The sequence below is a fragment of the Triturus cristatus genome, chromosome 7, assembly GCF_964204655.1.
Source record: "Triturus cristatus chromosome 7, aTriCri1.1, whole genome shotgun sequence".
Taxonomy (NCBI): Eukaryota; Metazoa; Chordata; class Amphibia; order Caudata; family Salamandridae; genus Triturus; species Triturus cristatus.
Window position 1 is genome coordinate 634,657,262 of NC_140590.1, and position 22,769 is coordinate 634,680,030.

At 46.1% G+C, this 22,769-nt stretch overlaps 1 protein-coding gene across 5 annotated transcripts in view; it reads right to left on the reverse strand.

Annotated features, from left to right (window-relative positions):
• The window catches only part of BPTF (bromodomain PHD finger transcription factor), a 1,440,172-nt gene that overhangs the window by 601,024 nt on the left and 816,379 nt on the right, over positions 1–22,769 (reverse strand). For all 5 annotated transcript variants that reach the window (XM_085617259.1, XM_085617261.1, XM_085617262.1 and 2 more), the window contains exon 19: positions 10,531–10,683. In XM_085617259.1, coding sequence (XP_085473385.1) covers positions 10,531–10,683 — 153 coding nt within the window. The remainder of the gene's footprint in view (positions 1–10,530; positions 10,684–22,769) is intronic.

The window sequence follows — 22,769 nt, forward strand, 5'->3', positions numbered from 1 at the left end:
TGTGCACATGGACCGGTCCTTTCCGCCCCTGCGGGGCACGCAGGTGGGATCGAACGCCAGGGCCCTCACCGCATGGCTGTCTCACTGGACGCTCACCGACCTGTGGCGGAATGCTTATCCGGGCGACCGCGTGTACTCCTACTACTCCGCGGTCCACGGCCTCCATGTTCGGTTGGATAGGGTGGTGGGCACCCATTCGGTGCTTCCGTGGGTGACCCGGGCGGAATACATGGGTCGGACGCACTCAGACCACAATCCACTTATTCTGGGGCTTCGCTGGAGGCCCGATAGGCCCCCGGTGCCGACATGGCGTCTTCAGACAGCGGCGCTGGAGGACCCGGAATTTCGGGCCTCCCTGGGCACTGCAATCGAACAGTATTTTGATCTCAATGAGGGCTCCACGGATAGTGAGCTGATAGAGTGGGACGCGCATAAGGTGTACATCAGGGGCCATTGCATAGGTGCGACCTGGAATATTCAGAAGCAGTTGGCGGGGGCTCTCGCCTCCTTGGAATCTCGCCTCCTCTCATGGGAGGTGCGTGGTGAGGGGGGGGTGCTCGGACGCGAGCCAACTATCTGACCTCCGGGCGCAACATGCCGATCTCCTTGAGCGGCTCCGCTGCCTTAATTATGCGGCGCACTCGGCCCGGGTACACGCTACGTCCGACAGGGCAGGGCGACTTCTGGCCTGGCTCATCCGGCAGGATACGACCCGTAGCCCCGTGGGTGCGATCACGGGGCCGGACGGAGTGCTGGTTCACACGCAGTGGGAAATCCACCGGGCGTTCACGGTACATTACACCTCTCTGTACCGGTCAACGGGCAGGAGGAGTGCGTGTGATCTGGATGAGTTCCTGGAAGCGTTGGAATTACCGGTGGTCCCGGAGGAGTACCATGAGAGCCTGGAATGCCCCCCCACGATGGAGGAGATAGGGGACGCTATTTCCTCTTTAGCCTCAGGGAAAGCGCCGGGACCGGACGGACTCCCGGCGGAATACTACAAAACTCACCGTGAGTCCCTTATCCCTAAGCTTCATAGTCTCTACTTGGCTGCCCTAGAGGAAGGCACATTGCCAGCGTCGCTGAAGGAGGCTTATCTGATCTCCCTGCTTAAGCCGGGGCGAGACGCCACGCAGCTGGGGTCCTATCGCCCGCTCGCCCTACTCAACAGCGGCGGAGAGACTGACGCCGGTGGTGCCTACGCTGGTGCACAGCGACCAAAATGGTTTCGTGCCCAAGCGCAGCACTTTGCTTAATTTACGGCGGTTTTTTAGGGTGATGGGGGAGAGCACCCGACCATGGCCCAGGGCGGGCTGTTTGGTCCTGGACCTCGAGAAAGCCTTTGATTGCTTGGAATGGGGATACCTAGTATCGGCACTGTCGCGGTTCGGACTGGGGCTGGGCTTCCTACAACTTGCGGCACTGCTGTACAAAGGACCCACGGTGCGGGTGCGCACGGGCCCATATGTCTCGGATCCCATCGTAATTGGCCGAGGCACTAGGCAGGGGTGTCCGCTGTCGCCCCTCCTGTTTGCGCTTGCAATGGAGCCGTCGGCGGCGACGCTCCGTGGGGAACTTGCGGATGGCATCCCGCTGGGGGACGCAACTCACCAGGTGTCCCTTTATGCGGATGACCTCCTTGTATATGTCAGGGATGTGTCTTCCATCCCTGAGGGGCTGGATCGCATCCTACACACCTTTGAGCAGCTCTCAGGCCTCCAAGTGAACGCGGCCAAATCCTGTATGTACGCCTTTGGGGGCGACATCCAGGACCCCGGCTACTGCCTTGGAGGAGTGCGGGTACAGTGGCAGCCGGACACCTTTCGCTATCTGGGTGTCCAGATCTATCGCCGCCCGGCGGACCTAGTGGAGGGTAACCTAGGACGCGCTGTGACCGCGATCCGGACCCAGATGGCGTTTTGGAGCACGCTTACCCTTTCGGTGACTGGCCGAATAGCGCTCGTTAAAATGGTGGTACTGCCCCGTCTGCTGTACTATTTTGCCAACTTGCCGGTGTACCTACCGGTGTCCTTCTTCGCGCCCCTCACGTGCTCCCTCCGCGACTTCATATGGGGAACGGCGCGCCACAGAGTTGCGCTGCCGAAATTGTGCCTTCCCGCGGGTGGGGGCGGGCTCGGGATGCCCTGCCTGGAGCATTACTATCTGGCCGCACAGCTGCAGTGGGTGGCTCGCTGGCTGGCTGACAGGTGTCGAGAGGATACGGCGACGGCGGAGAATCCGCCACTGTCACTAACTGAGCTCCTCAAGATTTTTCATCCGACGACGGGAGCGCTGAAGCCTGAGCCGTTGCTGTTAGTGGTGGCTTGTAAAAGCTACCGAAGAAGCCTCCGGCTGACGAGGGCCACACTCCCATACGCCCCGGCCATCCCACTGGAGGGTTCCCCTTGTGGGCGAGACACGTTGGGAGCTGCGGAGTTACGGGATTGGCACGCGGTTGATATTCACACCATGGAGGACCTATACCATGAAGGGGGCCTCTTGCCGTTTGCGACCCTTGCAGAAGAGACGGGGCTGGCGCAGGGCCAGTTTCTCCGTCACCGGGCCCTGATAGAGACTCTGGTGGGTCACTGGGGGGACCTGCAGGTGGAACCGGAGCAGCATTTAGTGCTGCAGTATCTCCATGTCATGGGCCGAGGAGGACACCTGATCAAGTGGTTCGCTGGGGCCTTGCGGATACATGCGGCGCCGAGTCTGGGGACACTGCGCGAGAAGTGGGAGGGGGACCTTGCCCACCCTATGGTAGACAGGGAGTGGGAGGGAGCGCTGAGGGGGCCGAGGAGGGTGCCCCGAAATATGAGATTCCGTCAAATACAGTTTTTTGTCCTACACAGGGCCTACCTCACACCGGGCGCCATTAATAAGTATTTTTGCAGAACGGATGCGTGCTGCCCCAGTTGTGCGACGCTTGGCGCCGACCTGATCCACATGCGGTGGGGCTGCCCCACACTGCAGATATACTGGCAGGCGATACATGGGGAACTCCGCAGGTGTACGGGCCGGGAGATTCAATCTGAGTGGCCCACATACCTGCTGCATCTCTTTCCTCGACCGCCACCGGCTAAGGTGGCCTGTCGTTTCCTTGATCTGGGGATAATAGTGGCTAAGCGACTCATCACCAAGCGCTGGAAGGCAGATACCGCACCGCATGTGCGAGCGTGGCGTAGCTCTTTTATGGTGTGGGCAAAGGCAGAAGAGGTGGCGCTTCGGCGGGAAGAGACACTGGGCCTTAGGACGACGCCCGTCGCCGCCCAGTGGGGGGAAATGAGGCAGACCCTGTTACAATCGGAGGAGGTGGCCCGGGGGAGGGCAATGCTGCGCTGTAGGAGCCGCATTAGGCGATGGGGCACTGTTCACCTGGTAGAGACGCCGCGCTGGTGGGTGCGACTGGCTGGCTGGCGAAGATAGTGCAAGCCGCAGATTGGATATCAGCGCCTGATCCCTTTTTGAGTGGTGGGGGCCCGGGAGGGTGGAGCCTGATGGGAGAGGGGTCAGCGGAGTGGGGGCCGACTAGACTAGAAGACGCGAGCTGCTGTTGTACATTGTTTTAGTTGTTAGATTGTTGGAAGGACAGCTGCCCAGCTACAGAATGGGGAGTATAGCACTGTTTGTATAACTACTCGGGGAAGCACTGAGAATAGCACACAATTGGCATCGACGCTGGTGAGTGGATGCTCCCCACTAGGGCTGGGGCCATAACGATACGAATGGAGATGGATTTACTTATGACCTAACAGGTTATACTTTGGGACACAACCGGTTACAGTACACCTAACGTAACGCACCATGTTTGTATCAGTTGTACATTGGCGCCTGACTACAAGATTTATGTAACAATGCTATTTGATGAAGTATGATGTATTGTGTGGTTTTACCTGCAACGAAAACACTAATAAACAGATTCCTAAATAAAATAAATAAAATTAATTTAGTTCCTCAAATAATACGTGATTTGTGTAAAGAAACTAATGACCAGGCAGACCTACGATTCTGATCTCAATACTTTGTATTTAGTATGACTAGAATGTACCACTATGTCTGATCCAACATAGGTTGCTCCTCTTACGTTTACATTCTTGAAACATGATTGGGGTATGAAACAAATGAAATCATAAATGTGCAGTTATATTCAAGACAGGTTAAGATGGTTGCTGTAGGAAGCTGGCTCTGTATATAATATACCAAAGTAAGGTATCGTGTGCGCAGAGTCCGGTGGATCCCCAGAGGCTTTACAGAGGCTAAAATAGACAATACTAATGCTCTCATTGGTGGTGGTGTGGGAGAGCAGTTAGGCTAATCAGAGGGCTGTGTTAAACATGTGTTGTATACACTCTGGCAAGAAATGATTACACACACTCAATGGCTAAATTCAAGACCAATGGTTCGTAAAGATATTACTTTGTCAATTTATTACTAGAATCAAAAGAAACTTAGTTGCAGGTAAGCAAAGTTTTCATATTGGCAATACTTTTCAATGGAGGAAATGAATACTTAATACAAGACTTCAGTTCAGCAAGGTAGATACAGTTTTAGAACTAGCAATACTTTGCAAATACAGAAAAATGTAAACTTAGTGCAATATTTCAATCGAGCAATGTTGTCCTATGGGAGGAAAACAAGAATGCAATTTCACAGTGAAGTTCTTCACTTACAAACCCAGTCTTCAGGGTTTTAGGTCAGTGCAGGGCAAGGTTCAAGTGAGCACCAAGACTGCACAACCAGCGGCCGGGTGCAGAGGTCCAATTCGGAGTTGGGTTCCCAATGTTAACCAATGGAGACTGGGGGCACTCGAAGTCAAGAAACTTACAAGTAAAGCAGAGTTGGAGGTCAACCTCCGGGCTTTGAAACCAGCACGGGGGTGGGGGTGTAACGGGCACATGAGGAAGCACCAAACATACACCCTCAGCGGCACAGGGGCAGCCGGGAGCGGAGTGCCAGCATGGCGTCGGGCATCCAATACAAATCAATGGTGGACGACTGTTTCAAATAAAGGCTGCAGGCTCAGACTAGGAAGCTCGACAAAGGAAACCAGGGAATGTGGAGTTAAGTTTGGATGTTCAGGGACACCGTCGGTTGGGCTATCCAAGGTCTGGGGGCTGCAGCTGCAGGAGTGTCCTTTGACATTAGAAAAGCATTACCGGAGCCGGTCGGGGTTGAGGGAACCTTTTTGTTGAGGCTGCAGGTGTCGTCGTGGAGTCCAGGAGGGGTCGGCCAACAGTGGACTCGGGCTCTTCATTGCAGGGGAACCTCACTGGGACTGGAGGGCAGGGTTTTGCGGTTACCAAGGTCAAAGAGGCCTTTCTTGGAGTTTCTTGTTCAAAAGGGCCGCTGTTCTTGGGAGCTCTGGTCTTTGTTGAAGGCAGCAGTCCTGGAATCTTTTGGAGGTTGCGGAGATGCAGGACAAGTTGTCGTTTTTCACACGATCTTCAAGTACAGGCTGGTAGGGCTGGAGTCAAGTCAGTGGGTGTCTTCAGTCTTCTTCTGTTGAACAGCTCTGGGATGTCCTCTTCCTTCATAGGTAGTCAGGAAGTGAGGATTACGTTTGAGGGGGTGCCCCTAAACACTAGTTTTAGTGGTGTTAAAGGGGTCAGAAGGTAGTAGCCAAAAAGCTACTTACCTTTAGGGGGATGACACCCTTTGTATGTCCACTCCCTCTGCATAGAGAGCATATATCTAACCCTATTGGCTAACATCCTCCAAAACAATATGGTGGATTTTCAAAGGAGGGGGTCACTTCAGCTCAGGGCACCTTAGGGGTGGCTGTGAAGGGACATGCCTCTCCTGCTTACTCATTTTTCTGTGGACCTTGCCGTCAAAGGTGGGGCTTGGTCAGAGGGATGGGCATTTCCACTAGCTGGAGAGGCCCTGGTCACCATAACAAAGGACGGGAAGCCTTTGAGGCTCACCGCCCTTCAATGCTGTTCCTACCTGGGGGAAGGTGTGAAGCACCTCCACCCAGAGCAGGCTTTGTTTCTGATCCACAAGAGCACAAGGCCCCCACCTCAGGGTGTCAAAGTGGCAGGCTGGTGTAGACCAGTTGGCACAAATCAGTAGGTTTTCAGGGGGCACCTCTGAAATGCCCTCTGCTTGCATTTATTAATGAATCCAGACCTGGAATCAGCGTGGGCTCATTATTCTGAGATACTTGGAACCAAACATCTGGGAATTCTTAAAGCCATCATGGAGCTGTGGAACTCGTAGTGACAAGCTCTCAGCCCATGTACTCCGTGTGGCTTCACCTTGCACTTATAATATCTAAGAATGGACGTAGACACTATAGGGGCATAACTGCTCATGCAGCTATGCCCTCACAAGAGGAATAGTGCACCCTGCCTTGAGACTGTAAGGCCTGCTGTAGGGGTGACTTACCTATGCCTCTTGCAGTGCTGGTAGGCCTGGCACACAGGGATGTGTGCCAAGAAGACTCTTCATTTTATCTGAACGAAAACACACAGGTTGCAGTGGCAGTGTGCACGAGTTTTGGTGAGGGGGTCTCTTAGGGTGGTATAATTTATGCTGCAGCCTTTAGGGATCCTCTCTGGTCACAATGCCCTTGGTACCACTGACAAGGGAATTCTATGTAGGCCAGAGGTGTGCCAATTGTGGGAACAAAGGTACAGTTTTGGGAAAGAACTGAGCTACTAGAAACCTGGTTAGCAGCAATCCAGTGCACATTCAGTCAAAGATCGGGGGTGTGGAATTCCTACAGCCCAATGCCATGACATATTGTTTAGGGTAAAGGGCAACACGTTTTCATGTTTATTTTGTCCTTGAGACAAGTAGGCCCAACGCCCTGCAGCACAAACCCTTTGGCTGCCAGATTACAGTAACACATTATGGATCAGGGATTGGCATTGACGCACAAGTTACTTACTTGTGTAACGATATATCTGTAAGAAACATTAGTTAGTGATAGATTCCTTACCTTAGAATATCCCCAGGCGTCAGACTGGATCCGGAACGTTTTCGTCAGCAGTACTCCTGCGCGTCGGTAGGCGTCGTTGTGCGGCTCCGCATTAGTCGCTGGTGTCGTAACCGCCGAGATGACATCGCAGCTACTTAGACACGCCCATGCACGCTGACGTCAGTTCTGTACACAACGTTTCCGCGCCAGAAGCCATGCCAGAGACCGAACACTGGTGCAATAGAACTAGGGCCCTAAAAGGGGAGGGGTCTTCTTGTCACTATAAGATGAGCTGAGAATCGTCGGCGTAGGATATGATGTTCAGTACATGCGATTTGACGACACTGGCCAAGGGGTTAATGTAGGTGTTGAACAAGGTGGGGCTGAGGGATGAATCTTAAGGGACGCCACAGATGGTGTTCTTGGACTCCGAGGTGAAGGGAGGAAGGCAGATTCTCCGGGTTCTTCTGGTGAAGGAGGCAATCCACTTGAGGGCTTCTCCTTGGATTCCAATGTTGTGAAGCCTTTTGCTCAGGGCGTGGTGTGATACTGTGTCGAATGCTGCTGAGTGGTTGAGGAGAATCAGTGATGTGCCAATGCTAGGGAAAACTGATAGGTATTTGAGACAAAAAATGCCATCTCTTTACCCCTTCCTCCCCAAAAGAAAACCTACAAACTCCAGGTACAGTGCATCGGTTCAGAGACCTTATCGGTAGATCTGCACCAGCTCACCAAATTAATTCCCTCTAGCAAGCCCTAAAATAAGATAATAGTGTTTCTTAGTTAGCCATTCAAATTTAACCTACTCCAAAATAAAACAAATCGTAATCAATTTTCGCACATCTAATTTGTGCCTAAGCAGACATAGCAGTCACAAGCATGTGTGTGCACTGACTAGATACATAAAAAGCCAGGATGTAAACATCACTATTATTCTTCCTATTTGTCATGTATGAAACATGGAGTGATACTCACTCCACTCGTCACCCAGTCAGCTTAGATCATTAGAACAACTTAAAGTATTCACTCTACATCTGCCTCATACGTAGGCTTCGCTCCTGAAGCAAAATGTACTTCGTGTATCTATACTCCTCCTGGCTAATTTGATATGATGGGCAAAAGAACCACGGGTTGGAATACTACCAAGATCGATAGACCTTGGTAAAACTTAGTGCTATCATTCCTCCAATCACTTTTTTTGTGTTTGATGTAACGCCCAATGGTATACCAAAATGTGGGTCCCTTGTTCACTGTGCCGCTAGAACCAGGCTACAACCAACTGAAGAGCCCAAAACCAGTCTTGGTTGTGTTCCGATTCAGAGAGAACCTGGCTTTGCAGTTCGGGCTTGACTGTTCCTATTGGAGAAGGATCAAACCTAATTTACATTTGACTTTTTTTTTTTTAGCTCCTAGTCTTGTATTTACAGCCAGGAGTTAGAAATAGGCTTACTTTTATGACTATCAGTGAATATCCTACGATGCAGAAGTAAGTGTTACGTACTGGTAATCCTTGTTCTGCATCGTTGGAATCCTCATGAACTAAAAAAAAAAAAAAAAAAGAAAACTTCCGCCTCCCTGGTTGTCAATACAATTTAAATACACGAGATTCTGTAATCAATGTATAAAGGGCAGTCACTAATCAAACTGCAACTTGCGACGCACCAATTTGCTGATTATAAAGAAAATACGTCAGAACCTGATTATTATACAGTTATTACAGCCAAGTACTGATATCACAATGCCTGCAGCCAGATCAGCAGCCAAGGTGAAAGGCAGGTCAGGTCACGAAGCATAACTAATGCAGCTGTTTAAAGCAACAAACAGAATGTTGCTTTTTCTTCTTCTGCTCTATTTTAAAAGCTTAAACTGTCAAACAGAGAGAATGTTTATTTTTTGCACTCCTTAGATTGAGAAAAGTCAGAATCTCTCTTCTTGCTTCTACATGTTCTGAGCTACTGCAGCATTTTTTTTAAACCGACTTGTATTGAACTGTTCAAAATGTTTGTTTGCTACAAATATTGAACAGGTTTTTGATGTGCTTAATTTTGCACTACAGGTTTAATTTTTATTCTTCATGTTTGCAAACATGCTTGCTCTTTCATATGAATGAGCTAGGCAGCAAGATTTTAACTGGCTTGTGGGAAAGGTGATGGTCTTACCATGTATTTTATGGTATGAAATACCCGCTGACATACATGATTAGGATACTGCAAGTCACCTCGGATGTCCATAACCTTATAAAGGGACTCTGCCTTTGGCCTCGTTCCTCTATTTGGTTATGCAGCTCCTCAGTGGCTTGCAATATCCTTATAATTTACAGCATGTGATACTTTAGCCTATATATTATCTGTATCAGTTTTCACAAATCTCAGAGTCAATCAAAAAGTATCGAGACCGTGTATATTTCTTTGCAGCTTCGGCACTCTTGACCTGAAGAGCACATTTAAAGCATATTTGGTTTAATATTTCTCTCACTGTATTTAGGTAACACGTTATTTAGAACAAAGTACAACATTGACTTCAGTAAAGTAATGCAATTAAGAAATGCCATTTGATGTTTCAGAAAAATTCTGTAAAAGCAGGCCACATGCAGACTTCAAGGTGCTTGCCTCAATCTAAAGTTTGACTTTGATTGTTTAAAGAGAAAGCGTTCAGAAGTCCCCTTAAATATATGGGAATATTCTATGTTTTTGACTATAAGTGAGGATCATATGAAGCAGAACTACAGGCAATCAAGGGCTTCACTGGCTATGTGGCCGTATGGTGCCAAAACGCAACGAAATGGACTTTCTGCTGCAGATGTGGGACTTTTCTAAAGAAATCAGGAATTTCAAGAGCAACAGTGGCATCATAGCAGCATTAATCCCTTGTCAGAAGGAAAAGAAGCAATAGGTAGATTGCCTGGTACATCTCATCCTAACCTGTGGGGATGAGGCAGTCTTTGTGGATTGTGAAGGATCATTACCAACCACCCTAAAGCAGAGGTGTGCACCATAGGACCATGAGAGACAGATTTATGATAGACTGTCAAGGCTGCCCCTGTGATGTAAATTGGTTTCATTCACATTAGTTAAAAATAGATTTATCCTATGTGGAGAACCAGAAAATTGGAATTATCTGGCTCTGCTCGACTTAGGATGGATACGTTCCTGCTTTAAAGAGTCCAGTTAGGTGAGTTTTCTGCTAGTCTGCGCTTGGGCTGGCACAGTATTTGCGTATGCAGAGGAGCGACTCAGTGTGGACGAGAAAGAAAGATGAATAAGTATAGCAATCTTGGCTCGTTGGGCTATGGTGTATTCTATGCAATCAGAACAATGCTAGAGTAATATGAGGTCCATTTACTTGTGTAGTTACTGCTAGGTATCTTATTTCATGAAATCCTGGAGGTGCCACACAGACTATGGAAGTATATTTAAAATACAGAAATACAAATACATTGGTCCCCATACTGACTCACAGACTGTGATCAAAGCAGACTGAGAAATAATGGAAGGCCCATTTCAGCATGGATTTTATGAGGATAACCTAGATCACCAAACTATAGTTAAACATACAATTTAAGAGACTGTAAACAATAGGTTACTTTTCCACCTTTTTATGATCAATACCTTGAGTAGTTGGCACATTGAGAGCAACGATTTTGCTGTTGGCTGGCAATGGAAGTTTGGTAAGCACTTTCCCAGTCATGGTTACTGGAGTGGCAGTGATCTGAAATGTCTGACCAGCACCTGTGGTAGCGGTCGTCACAACTGGGCTGGAGGCTGAAAGAAAAAACACAATTTCTCAGCGGAATTTCCAGCACATAAGGTATGGCAACTGTGCTAGAACACTTGGCAGCTCTATTATATGATAGATGGCCCCACAGTAAGAATCTAATATGGAACAAAACAAAAAAAACACAAGCGATTAGAAAAACATAAAACCATGACTAACTAAAATCTGTTTTCTCAGGCCATGATGTAAGGAACAGTTACAAACCTAATGAAGGCCCATCAGTTACTTAGAAATCAAAGCAGCATCTAAACAGTTGTGTGCATCATGGAGTTTTTGTATTCCTTAGATGTAAAACGCAAATATTTCTACCATTACCGCTCTTGTTACTTGTCATATATCTTCATACCTCCCACAGTTTATAATAAACATTACCATTACAGCATGATTAACCTTACTGACAATACATCCATTCAATCCAATAAGTGTATATTTCAGGCAATGCCAGTAAATCAGACACAGAAAACAGCCTGTTAAGATCTAAAATCAATGATAAAAGCTGCAGTTCTCACAAACGTGCCTTTAAATACAAATATATCACAGGAGTCATCACAATAATATTTCTGACTGGGCTCCACACTGTCCATTGCAGAAGGCTTCTTATTTTTGAATGAATGTAAATGATGAACAATACCTGAATATGTACCATGATCAAATCTATTCAGTGCCATACAGTAATCATTGTGGGCCATTCTGGGGCCATCAACAACCTGACACAATCATGTATTGATTGCACATGTACAACATATAACATATCATCTGAAGGCCCAGCTAATGAGTGAGGCTGGGAAAAGGCGTGCACAACTGTAACAATTATATATCCAAATCACGCAATATATCCAATTAATTAATCAACAGATGACCAGTGATATTTCAAGTTCATTTACCTTTTAAAGCAATCAATTTTCCATGGAACATAACCTTCCACAGGGTGATCATTACAAATTGAAATGGACTTTTTTAACACAAAATACATTTTCAATCATTCTTTTAAACATGTGCGTTCTGGCATTCCATACATCTTCATGTCAATTAATGATCATTATGCCCAATCTATTTTGTCATGGGCCAATCTAAAACAAGCATTGGCATAGTCAATAGGTCTCGCCTTTGGGACCTTATAAGTGGATAGTTATCCAGCATAATTTCCTTGGTGCAACAACATCAACTGTTGCATGGCGTAACACTTCTAAGGTCCCAAAGGCGAGACCTATTGGCTATGCCAATGCTTGTTTTCACTTGCAATTGTAGTCAGGCTGCATGTGCAAGGGCAGTAGGTAGGAGCGGACACCAGAGAAAGGTGACCACTATTGCAAAGGAGAGAGATGACCTGTGCTTATTCTGCAACTGGACTCCTACACCAGCTACAGTCAAGTTAGCTTAACCCGGATCTCACAACAAAAAAAACTTAATCCCACTAATGAACCACTTGAGGGGCTGCCCGCAGGCCTGGAATGGGCCACAGGTACTCCAGGTGTGGGACCAGAATATTGTTGTCAGAATACCGCTGTCAGAATACTGCGCACTGAAACATCACTTCAATGGAGTTCATAATACAAACCCTAATATCAGCTGAATTATATTTGTGAATACAATATTTAGGGCAAAATAGTTATGTCAGATGATATTTCTGCATACAATATTCTGAACCCTCATCCACCAGGAACCTACAGACAATGAAAGCCCCTAACATTACAAATGATGTAGTGTGTAGTTTTGGACAGCCCTGTGCTTTCCCTTATGGTAACTTCAGATAGGGTGACAGTAAGGAAGAGCAGCTTGACTGCTGGAAATGTAGGTCAGCACCCAGAGCCGTGTTCAAAGGTCTCCCTCCTGAGTGACCTTTGATCCTGGACTACAGTATCAGCGGATGCTGAGCCCGAGACGTGTCCTGGAGGTCCCTGAGCTGCTCGTGGCAGGGTCGTCTCTCCAGCTGTGCCGAGGGCACTCCAGAGTCAGCCTGCAAAGGACACAGTGGACTGAGCAAGAACATTACCGCTCATTCCAGCCCAGCAATGGGGCCTGGAAATGAACACACAGAGGGCTCAGATACAGAGTGTAACAACCCTCAGTACAGAGGTATTCACTCCACTCTGACATTGATGCGTCCCGACAATTCATTGATCCATCTGACCTGGAGGTCCCATGCGCCACCCCATGCTTCCGCCCCTTAAAACATAGTTGCACACACTTAGGTGATGTAATTACTACTAATACTATTTACCATGAGTATAATCGAGGGTATAATGAGGGTGTGTTGTTTGTACCTTATACTAGAGAAGCGTGTGTACTCCTTTCCTAGGCAGTGGGAGGAGCTACACTGCAGGTGCACTGTGAGGAGTTACACTCCTGGTGCACTGTGAGTTTAGCTGGAAGGGACCGCAAGCACAACCATAGCGAAAACGAAGGGAAGCATGAAGCTTTATCAACGTACACTGTACTGTATGTGTCTGTTCTGACAACGAGTGGCCACGAGATGACCGTGTCTGATAACAGAACAAACTAAAATCGCCTATTAAGTTTTGTTCTCCTTCTCGACTGTGCATTGTAAATCACAACAGATACACAATGTATGCGATACCTCTCCACCAGCCAATCAGAGAGCAGGAATGATGAGAGCCTCCCCTATTAAATCACTTTGGGGTAACATAATTGACTGCCTTGCTTCCTAATTTGTCAAAATTTGAATGACAAATTCGGTAGATGCCCAAAATGAGTTTGGAGAACGCTTGAGCAAAATTCGCAGTTACAGCAATAAGAAGTCAGACGTTTGTCTTGTGATACACAACAGCCCAGAGTGTGTCAGATTCCAAACCCACAGCCCCTGCCGGCTCCTGAACACCATGACAGCATATGAAGCATTTTTTCCCTTTTTCTAGTTCTAGTTTTCTGTTGTAAGTTGGAAGCTGACTAGCATTTAACCAACTCCGGGACGTTCTAAGCTCCGTGGCAATATTACTTCTGTCAGGACAATATGTAAACATCTCATGGTTCACCCTGATCCTACACGTGCATTGCAAGTTGGCGCTCCAGTTTCTCTCTTAGTATATGTGTCACATAATATAATAAAAAAACCTAATCCGCTGACCTCTGGAAAGATCTGTGGTGCTGAAGTAGTTTAAATCCTTTCGTAATCCCTTGTATTCTATCACATGATGTAAAATCCAACAAAAACAATTTGAGGGAGCCGGGGGGAGGGGCAGGGGGGGGAGGGAAGCAAGCTATGGATATGAGATCCTTTGAAGTGTGTGATGTGTTTTAATAAATGAGAAAAATCGTCTCTTGCCTCCGCAGCACATGCCAAGCGAACGGGTGACTGAAAATCATGTACAGCGCGTGATACTGTTGTCAGCGGTGTTTCTTCGTGCTTGAAATGGACTAAATGACAGCAGAAACCAATCTGACCCAGATTTTCTTGCTGTGAAATAAACTGAACAGTATTACACCATAGATCTAAAGAGTAGAGGTGGGCGAGCCCGGCTCGAGAATAAAGCCTGGCTCGGCTCAAGGTCCGGTCGGAACCCCGAGCCCAGAACAAGCCAAGCTTTCCTTTGGCTTATGCCTGCCTCCTCTACACAGGAAGTGGTGTTACAGCCAGAACTGACAACCAGGTTTGAGTCTGGGCTTCGCTCAAAAGCCTGAGTTTCTCGGCGAATCACATATTCTCCCTCTGCCTACCAATAAGGAGTGTGACCTTGTGTAATGTAACTAACGCTCATGTAAAGCGCTTTAACACACTTTGGGTCGCGTTAACTCTCTATAACAAGCACGCGAGTGGTGCGCACGCCCGACACAGCGAACGATCTGTTTTCAATTATCGCGCCCGTGTCTGGGCACGATAATTTCCAACAGATGTGGTCTGTGCAGGTAACCACATGCAATAGGCCATGGGCGGAGCAAAGGCGGGACATGCACCCGCCTTTGCCCAATTGCGTGCTGTCTTTCTTAGAAAGACGCACGCAAAGCACAATAGCCTGGGAGAAAAGCATCACCACACGCACAAGCGTGTGGTGAGCTTTCTAAAGCCCATTACTAAAAGTCGAGCAAGCAGCACATGCGCACTGCTCTAGGCTCGACCTAAAAAGGAATGAACATATGTAATGATAATACAGCATGCAGAATACAAATCAATTAGGTATTCCCTTTCAGCATAACACTGTGCATCCAAACTACCACTTTGCCAAATAACACAACACCTCCTATTGGTGACAACCAGTAATACCTCGATACACGACGTAAATGCTCAAAAGTCGAGAATATGTCTGTAACGTAGAAAAGAGTCCACATTTGTAGTTACTGCTTCAATGAACAGTATAACGTTCAAACGCAAGCGAATGAACATTCATACCCGTTATGCTGTAAGGGAATACCTAATTGATTTGACTAGAGCACTCTTTATTTATGCATGACATATTGCACGGTTACTTCACGTTTCTGGCACAGTTTTGTTACTTATTATGCTTAGAGGTGAGAACGTAAATGCCGAATAATACTCACCTGGTATGTTGGGGAGTGAATTTCTCTTGAGTTTGATCGAACTACTCTGTAGCAATACCAAGCTGTATTATCATTACATATGTTCATTCCTTTTTTTAGATTGGCACCTGACGAAGGGACTCTTGTCCCGAAATGCATTGGGCATAATCTGGACCCAAAACTAGATGGCAGGAGTATGCAAAGCAAGTGAGCTACAGCTCACATGCCTCGGACACAAAGGTTCTCTGTGACCCCATGATAAACAGCAATTCAAAAACTAAAGAGAACTTATGGGCTAAGGGAACTACGAAACAACAGAGGGTTAAAATAGCATCAACTAGGGATGGGACATTGCATAAATCCTTAGATCACGGAGGAAAGAGTGAGAACTCAAGTGCTGGAAGGCTGTGAAACAGTGAAGATAACTATAATGTAGACTTGAGCATATAGGCGGAGGTCTTGGATATTGAGATGCAGCACCATACCCTTCCACATCCCCTTTCCCGACCGGGAGAGAAGGTCTGCTCTGGATGGCAGTCGGATCAGAGGACATAGGGAGGAAAGTCTGCATACCACACCCACCTTGAAAAATCCAAGGCAATAAAAAGGACTTGGATCTGGTTTTGGTGAGTTTAGCAAAAAAATTAAGTAATCAGGGGCATGGGGGGGGGGGGCGAATGCATAGTGCAGCCGAAATGCAGTGCAGTTTGTATATGTAAGGAAAAACTTACTTGTCTGTAGCTCTATTTTTCTAGAGTTTGTGTCTTCCAAAAATTCATGATAGACTCATTACCAGTCGCCATGGTGGGAGTCTGAGAAATTAAATATTGGTGCATGGAGGGGTTCATGCATCAATATATGCCTGGGCCATATTAGTGCTATCAGAACAAGACAACCTGGTTTTAGTGGAGTCGTGAATAGGTCTAATTTCAGCTTCGTGCATCACTTGAACATTGTCTACAGTGTCTTATTTTGTTGGCATTCGCTGCACATCTGCCTTGTGCAGCTGAATGCATCTGCTTGGTCATTCCTTAATGTTCTGCCCGCAATGATATTTGATGGTGTATGGCCCAAAGTCACAGTCTCTGAGCGTACTCAGTGCCTGACCTTGATCCTCCCTGCTTGCTCATGCACAACACTGATGCAGTGTCCTCCACCCTCACAAACACAGATAAGACTTGCATGCGGGATAAGGAGGACTGTATCCTCCCCATCGCCCAAAAAGAAATCTGATAGGCTTCAGTTCCAGTATGATAATGTGTCGGCTCATCCCCTGCCTAGATGACCATCCTTTGGCAACAAATTATTAGAGGTGCGAACCCCACACAAACACACACCCGTCCATGGATGCATCTATGGTCATAACAAAGCTGGCATGCCTTGTAGGAAAAAGGCCTATTTCCTGTTCAATTCACAGTTACCCAGTAGGGTGAGGGGCTCTAATTTTTACTGCAAATCTGATGTGGTCGTCGAAGGAAACAAATCGCAGACCATTGTGTTTTTTTGTCCCTCTTGCATTGGGCGTATTTTCAATATGCTAAAGTGAATTAAGGGAATATATGATGACAATGCTAGCAATCCATACATCATAATAATAAGTGCACCATTACAGTGGATTCCTTCTGAGTTTAGGTTGCCAAACCTGACAGAGCTGTTGCTTTTTTCATGAGAAGGGTCAGCTTTTCCTTCTGTAGTATACAGAACTGTGTCCAAGAACAGAATAGCCTGAGATGGATGCAGCATATATTGCTCTTTGTTTAAAGTCAGGCCTAGAGTTGAATGTAAGCTGCATTACCAAGGAGTTTCTGAATCAGAAAGAACTGACTTTAATCAACCCGTGGGTGTGGTGTGGGAAGGCTGGATGATCTATCTGTTGCAGATGTGCAGCCATCGCTGCCACAGATTTCGAGATTCTTGAAGCCTACTTAAGGCCTATGGGGTTGTATAAGCTTGGGTGCCATGGAGGACACTGCTTTACTGATAGCATATATCCTTCACTCTTCCCTGTCCCAAGAAGCAGCATATAGAGGTAGTTGGACTCCTAAAGCTGTGTCGCGGCTCCTGCATAGCAATGGGTGCCCAATGAGGCTTAGTGGGGCGCTGTCTGTTGCCTTCTAATTTTTAACCATGAATTGGGATGACTGCAGCAGTGGATCACTGGGTGTCTGTATAAGCCTTAGTTATTCTTGCCAAATAAGAACAATTAATGGGATGGTTTTCACAGATTTTCTAGCCAGTTATTGAAAATCATACAGGAAAGAATCTGTTCGCCTACCGGCAGTTGAAACCCCATTGACACTCCATTCACCAAGCACGAATCTGGTAATATCGGTTGGTGGTGAGTTTGGCACAGGGGGCGTGGCCTGCTCTGTAATATTAATTTCCTCCCACAAGAGGATGGTACTTTAGCTGGAGAGGTATTCCCTGATAGAAGCGTTATTGGTACTCAGTCATCTGAAATGGTCACTTCCTGGCACCAGAATCCCCTGTCAATGGGACAGCTGCAGACAGTTATCCATGAAGGTATTGCAGACGTTGGAAAAATTTCGATCACTGGGGTGGGCTGGGGGTGCACTAACGAAGATTTGCAGATTTAGTTTTGCAGATTTATTTCAACTTCACATTATGCATTATCCTCTGATGAGGGAGAGGTCTATCACATTTCGTTAGGGCTTACCTAATTTTGTGAAAAGCCTACAGGAAATAGATTTTAATACATCTGGAGAGGGGATGTTTTGAATCACACTGTGGGGCATTGCAGGTGGGAATGCACCTTCATCGCCTTCTTTAGAGAAGCACTGCATTAGGAGCCATCCCCAGAAGATTGAGTCCTTGGCTTTGGTTGGCTGAAGCAACCCGAAGCCCCTACCCCAGTCATTTAATGTCTTGGCCAATAACTGTGTGTAGAATTTACAATCTTTGTGAGGATTTTCAATGGCGTCTGCTTTTTACAGGTCTCTCAGGCTTTGAAAAAGTACATTTTATAAATGTTTTAGAAATAATTTAGATCCAATGGCAACAGGGAGAATGAGGAACATAGAACCCAAGGAAAGGCTATACAGAAGAAATTGGGATTTAAAAAAAAAATAAAGTAGATTTATCAATTTTCATGTTGAGCAAAGCTTTGAGAGTCTTCATTCCCACAAGAGATGCAAAAGCCTCTGAGAGGATTGAGGCTGGGGACACTCACCTGGAGGTTGGAATCTTTTCTATGAGGTGAGTGTGCATTGGTGACACTAGCATAGGATCTTTCATGTAGGTTGTGAATTCTTATTGCTACTGAAAGTTTACCATGGGACTTGCACTATGACAATGGGGAATGATTCAAGCATGTGACTGTGAAAGAATCAATGCTGAACAAGCTTTTGTCAGAAGGGGAAACAGCAGCTGATGAGGCCAAAACTGTTTCAAGCAGCTAAAGTTCCCTTTGCCCCAGATGTTTTGATTGCTCCCCCACCTCTTTACAAGTCATGTATGCTTAGTCCAGTAAAAGGCTGAGGAATTAGTGGGCATTTGCAATCTGGAGAATATGGTTATGAAAGGCAGATGAGAGTAGAGTGAAACATCGGAGAGACTTTAACCATGTTTGGAGTGTACATGTTATTTGTTGGCAAATGTAACCTGTTTTGTAGATTACCTAGGGACATTTTCGACTTCCACATTCCAGGAAAATTGACTTTGGGAGGCCCATTTGCTCCAGTCTTTTGCAGTGCATAAAAAAAGGAAGTCCTAAAAGGTCATAGAGGAAATCCTTCAAAGGGGGGCATGTTAACCTTAGTTTGTTGAAGAGAAAATGGTTTACAATTGAACGCCATTGCCATTGCTATAAGCATGGGCACTAGCAAATTTTCTGTTTATTTCAAGGTGAAACTTGGCAAATAGGATAGTAAAAGTTATATACTGCTTTATAATTCCCTCCCCTTTGGTATTTACAGAACATGAACTAGTCAATCCAGGGCAGTCTCAATTAAAGTACCCATTTTAAGAAGGGAGACAAATCAGATACCAAGAGCTATAGCTCTATTTAACTCCTAGACTCTTCAGAAAAACCGATGAGCAAGATACTTCTTGGGCTTGAGGAATGGACACTGTATAGCTCTATTCTACCAAAGGTACAGTTTGGATTTAGGCGGGGCTTGGGGACAGTCGAGCAATGTGTGAATCTTGAGTTGCTGGCTGGAAAGTATATCAGGGATAAGGCAGTATCCCTTTATCTTTGTTTTGCTGATTTAAGCAGCGCATTTGACTTAAATGACCACTCAATTCTATGGTCAACTTTGATCTCCCTTGGTGCCCCAGAGGAGATTATTTGCTTTCTTGCACACCTGTACGAACACTTGTCAACCAAAGTTTGGGATGGCCCCAATGTGGAATGCCCCCTCCCCCCCCAAAAAGAGTACGGAGCAGAATTAGGCAGGGCATTGACACTATTACTGTTCTCACACTTTATCAACCGGGTCGATGGTGCCCTCCAGGCTGATGTGCCTAGCGTCGCTGGCCGCCCAGTCCCTGTGTTGTTATAAGACAACCACACTGTCCTATCCAAGACATCCATTGGCCTGCAGAAACTGATGAATGCACTTGGGGTTCTTTATGGAATCTAGGAAAATGGTGATCAATACATCAAAAACGTATACAATGTTCTGCAGGAAGAAGGTGCAGAAGTGCAGATCCTTATTTACTGGGGACACACCAATAGCAAGAGTAAAGTTATTTTGTTATAAAGGGATCCTTTTCTCGAGCAACAGCACATGGTCCCACCAGATTTTAAATATTAGATCAAAGATTAGCTGAAATTGTGAGGGGATTTTTAGGTTCTCTCATAAGTTGGGCAGGCGACCAGTAAAGGAGAAGGTTGATATATGCAAGGCAAGAGGGTTGTCTACTGCTACATTTGGGGAGGGCTGTGGGGTTACACCCCTAGCAAATCCCTTCAGGTCTAGGAGAACTCCTTTTTAAAGCATTTACTATGTCCACCAGCCTCTGCGTCATCCCTGAAAGAGGTTGGGTTGCAATTTTTGGAAGATATCTGTAGTAGTCCCTCCTTTAGTTCTATGTCTATCCTCATGGCTACTATTACTTATGATGTCACTGTCATGGCAATAGAGCATTATGGTTTGAATCCCAGGAGGGGTTGATCAGTTCCTGGAAGCTGTGGAGACATACAGTTAATAAAGCTTGTGCTCTTACACTTAGCTGAGTAGTGTAATCACTTCAAATTTGGCGACAAGAACTGTCCCTGTCTCGACCCACGTGTGCAGTGGAGGTCTCTTGGGTGTCAAGATCTCTGTTCAGCGCAGTGTCTTGGGTTCCTGCCTCCTGGACATACTGCTTTACATCTGGGCTGGAGGCACTGTGCCTTTGGTGAGCTCATTTTTATTCTTCCACCCCAACTGCCCGACCCATTTGTGAATGAACGGACTTAAAGGAATCTACTGGCACATCACCTGTTGAGTTGTTGCGTATTTGAAAAAAAGAATCCCTGTCTGCGTGGTCGTGTGGTGATGACTTTTCGTGGCACGATCGTACGCTGTGGTTCCTGGACGCATCGAAAGTTGGAGTTTGTCTGGAGAGAGGTCCTTCCCCTTCCGAGTTTCTAAACAAGTGATGACGCAGTGGAACTTTCAGCGGGAGTCAGCGAAGAAAGATTACGCGTCAGAGAGTGTTTGAGGAGCGTTCTACGTGCAGACGCACTGAGCAGCAAGTCGTGAAAGGGTACGCAACAGGCTGCGTCTATGGTTGCCTAGTTGCAGAGTTTATCGGAAGTGTTCTGCGCATGTGTGTATCGCCGCTCAGAAGCAGGAAGTCGGACAGTAATAGAGTACGTAACAGGCTGCGTCTATGGTTGCCTAGTTACATAATTTACGAGGAGTGTTCTGTGCATGTGTGCATCGCCGTACGGAAGCAAGAAGACGGTCACTGATAGCGTCGTGATCAGTGTATATTCCCTACAAGTCAAGAGAGCTCTGTGATCAGTGTGCAACGTCTACACGTCGTCACACAAGAGGAGTACGTTTTTTTTTTAGTCAGCTTCAAGTAACTTGATCGTGAGTACCACAACTGCGCGTCAAGATAGACATTTGATTTCTCTTTTCCAAGCACAGCAGTGTGTCAGTACTGTCAGGTCTCGTGTTTCATATGATCGTCGTAGACTTTTTTCTCACGAGTTAAATGGCACAACTTTGGTTCATCATATTGGTGCATCCTCTCCGGCCATTGTAATTTTCATTAGAAATGGTTTACCCTTGAGTCTGAAATCTATGAAGTGACTGTTTGCTGTTTTCCTGGATGCACCGCCGTCCGTCTGTTTATGTACTGCAACACAGTTTTGGATACATCAATCCTTTTTGCAGATGTCACTTTCACTAAGTGTGCTTAATGATCTTCAAAAGTTCTATTAGTACATCACCTACAGTATCACTCATTTTCTCATTTCTTGTTATAATTATAGGTTATTCTTCTAACTAACATTTTTTTTTCAGGTGTGTCAAAAGACTTTTGTGTATTTTCTTTGTGTTCATCATGCAAAATTTACAAGCCCCTCCCACCTTTTTACAGCTTCCTGGTGATCCACCAGTGAAATTGAAAGTTTGGCATAGAGCTTTTGAAAAATATCTAGGGGCAATAAGGGGTTCGAAGTTCAGCGCCGAGAGGAAGCGTTTCATCTTGGAACACAATTTAGGTTTTGAAGGTCAAGCTGTATTAGAACATTTACCTCCCATCCCTGTGGTTGCGGGAAAGGAAGAGTTAAATGCTTACAACCAAGCTGTGGGAATGTTGGAAAAACAGTCTGATGTGGAAAGCAGTCTTGTTGTTTCTAGACACAAGTTTTTTTTACAAGAGAACAGGAGAGTGGTGAAAGTATAGTTTCCTATGTAGCAGCTTTACGCATCTTAGCGTCAGAGTGTGAGTTAGAGCACCTCTATTCACAGCTCATTCGAGATCAAATAGTAGTGCATTGCAGGGATAGGAAAGTTCAACAAAAATTACTTACTTTAAAAAATTCTTCTTTAGAAGAAAGAATTAGCATTGTAAAAAGCATAGAATTGTCGGAGAAGTCCTGAAAGGAACTGAAACCAGAGAAGAATCTTGTGGGTGTTGTCAAAGAACAAAAAGACCCTAATGAGAAAATACAGAGAGACTACTACAATATGCTCTTATTAAAACCCCTATTACCTTGGTTTTTCATCGAGTCCAATGCTGAAACAAGTTTTACCTAATTGGTTATTTCAGATTGTCTTATTTTGGACCATGTTTTTAATACCTAGTAGCTTGGTTATATAAATGAATCCTATAATACACTATTTAATATGTCTATATCGCAAGATCCAGACCGGTCTCTATCACTTGATAAGAGTTAATCAAGGCATCCTTTTTTAAATATAGGCAGGATCATAGAATGTGTGACAACTGAGGAAGACAACTGTTGCCTTTTACATGTCGATTGATCTACAGGATGGATGTCAATATTACTTGTTTTGGGTGAATAACATTCAGCACTGTTTTGTCCTGACTAGGTTATGTTTGGGCACAGTACATCATCTAGTTGCCTTTCCTGAAATAAAGGTACGTCCACCGGATACGATCCCTTGCCCCTTTG